The sequence below is a fragment of the Vigna unguiculata genome, chromosome 3 (genome assembly GCF_037176805.1).
Source record: "Vigna unguiculata cultivar grain cowpea cultivar isolate G323 ecotype 2 chromosome 3, ASM3717680v1, whole genome shotgun sequence".
In the NCBI taxonomy this organism is placed as follows: domain Eukaryota; kingdom Viridiplantae; phylum Streptophyta; class Magnoliopsida; order Fabales; family Fabaceae; genus Vigna; species Vigna unguiculata.
In genome coordinates, this window is record NC_140794.1 from 13,792,071 (window position 1) to 13,794,681 (window position 2,611).

Consider the following 2,611-nt stretch of genomic DNA (forward strand, 5'->3'; position numbering starts at 1 on the left):
TTTTTAATTTATAACAATGATATACATATATCTTAGTTTTATCTGTTTATTATATGTTTAGTTTTTTTATTATCATATCATGTTATTTGTAAATTTATATTTTTTCTTTCTCTTTAAATATATACTAAATATAATGTAAGTTTTTGGTATTCATAAATATTTTTCTTTACTTTACCGGTACAATAATGTGTCATCCTCCGAAGAAATATTCCTTTAGCTGAGTTTTGACTTAGGTTGTGAATTAAGTAACTATTTTATTCTTCTTATATCATACAGAGGTCGAATAAAACATCTTTCTAAATAGTTTAACATTCATTAAAATACATAAAAATCAAGTTTTGCGCATTGGTTGATAAATCTAGTATCTACACTTTCGGATGTTAACGTTAAACTACATAGTACTACTTAAAGATTCCGCATTAAATTACACTTCTCATATCGACAACGAACCGACCATAGAAACCAAGTCTCTCAGCTCCTATTTCACTTTCAGCTTCTTCACTGTTGCTGCTCTTTTATTTTCAGAGTTTTCATGGTCTGAGAAAGTGAAACAGTGGAACACAAGGATGTTAACACTAAACTCCAGACTACTATATAAATGAAAGACTTCCCACTTCCATATAAACAACCAATCAAACCAACTCTTCTTACTCCTCTGTCCTAGATGCTCCCATTCACAATCTCAGGCTCTTAAACATAAGCTCAAAACCCCAAGTCATTGTCACGCCACTCGACGTTTCCCACATTCAAGCCACCATAATCTGCTCCCAACGCCATGGTCTGCAGATTCGAACCCGAAGTGGAGGCCATGATTATGAGGGTCTCTCCTACGCTGCTGAGGTTCCCTTTGTCATTCTTGACCTCTTCAACCTTCAACAAATCACAATTGACGTAGCATGGGTTCAAGCTGAGGCAACTCTTGGTGAACTTTACTACGCGATTAGCCAGAAAAGCAAAACGCTAGGGTTCCCAGCGGGTGTGTGTGCCACTGTAGGCACTGGTGGCCACTTCAGTGGAGGTGGTTATGGATCCTTGATGCGTAAGTACGGTCTTGCCGCAGATAATATCATAGATGCTCACATCATAGACGTGAATGGTAATCTTCTTGACAGAAAAGCCATGGGTGAGGATCTGTTTTGGGCCATCAGAGGAGGTGGTGGAGCAAGCTTTGGAGTCATCGTGGCTTGGAAGATAAAACTAGTTCCAGTTCCATCAACTGTGACAGTGTTCAATGTTTCAAGGACATTGGAAGAATATGAAACCGATATTATTCAAAAGTGGCAGCTTGTGGCGAATAAATTGGACAAGCGCATATTCCTTAGGATGGACTTGGCAAGGGCAAATTCAAGTGAACATGGAAAGCAAACAATACAAGCAAATTTTGTGTCCGTGTTTCTGGGAGGTGTAGAAGAGTTTATTCCATTGATGCGAAAGAGCTTCCCAGAGTTGGGTTTGGACAAAAAAGACTGTACTGAGACGAGTTGGATTGGCTCAGTTGTTTTCATGAATGCTGGGTTCAGTGGATCTAGAGACCTTGAAGCCACTGAAGTTTTGGTGAACAGAACTCGAACTCGTGTGAAGAACTTCAAAGGGAAATCTGATTATGTGAGCAAACCAATTCCTCTTCATGGATTACGAGGGTTATGGCGCTTGCTTTATGACGATGGCATTGAATATGGTCAGCTTCAATTTGCCCCTTATGGAGGCATAATGGATGAGATTTCTGAACCTCAAACTCCATTCTCACACAGATCCGGATACATATTTCATATTCACTATATTGCCACTTGGCTTGAGGAAGGCGACGAGACTGCGCAAAGACACATGAATTGGACTAGAAGAGTGTATAAATATATGGAACCTTATGTTTCAAAGTTTCCAAGAGCTGCATATCTGAATTACAGAGATCTTGACATTGGGGTGAATAACAATGGCTACACCAGCTACGACCAAGCCAGCATTTGGGGTCTCAAGTATTTCCGTAACAATTTCAGGAGATTGGTAGAAGTGAAGACCAAGGTTGATCCTCATAACTTTTTTAGAAACGAACAAAGCATTCCTACACCGTCCGTCCATGTACCTTAGAAGGATATTACTTAATAAAATAAAATTTTATTGAAATTCAAGATAGTAAATAAGACTCTGTTCTGCCTTTCTGCCCTTTCTGCACATCTCTTCTAAGAGCTCCACAACAGACTCTGTTTTTGTTGTTTTGACAAGCTATGAGTTCTCGTGTTAGCACTCTTCTATTCTGTGTAAAAAGGCTCAAGAAATATTGCATTATTTGAGGTTGCGTTGCTAGTCTAGATTGTTTTCATCAAAGTGGAATTTGATTTGTTATTAAAGATGATAATTTTTCATTGTTAATTTTTTTGTTTGTTTCTTTCGGATTGATAGAGCAGAATTTTCGTGCCCTCCATGGTTTCCTGTGGGAGCAAAAATCTTGATAAATAGGGGAGGTGAATGTGAGAAAAGTGATAAGAGTATTGTGAGGCAGTGAGTAAGCCCTGGGAGAGAGAAGAGAAAGAATGTAGTTTTGTGAGTGAGAGATGTATTGTGCAGTGATGAGAAGTATTGTGAGGTGAGAGAATTTTGTGTAGAAATTAAAAGG

At 38.4% G+C, this 2,611-nt stretch overlaps 1 protein-coding gene across 1 annotated transcript; it reads left to right on the forward strand.

Annotated features, from left to right (window-relative positions):
* Positions 1-627: 627 nt before the first annotated feature.
* Positions 628-2,295, forward strand: LOC114177555 (cannabidiolic acid synthase-like 1; the record flags this gene model as incomplete). The annotated part of the gene is made up of 1 exon (XM_028062948.2): positions 628-2,295. A coding segment is annotated over one exon (1,458 nt), but the record flags the coding sequence as incomplete, so codon positions are not given.
* Between the last annotated feature and the right edge of the window lie 316 nt (positions 2,296-2,611).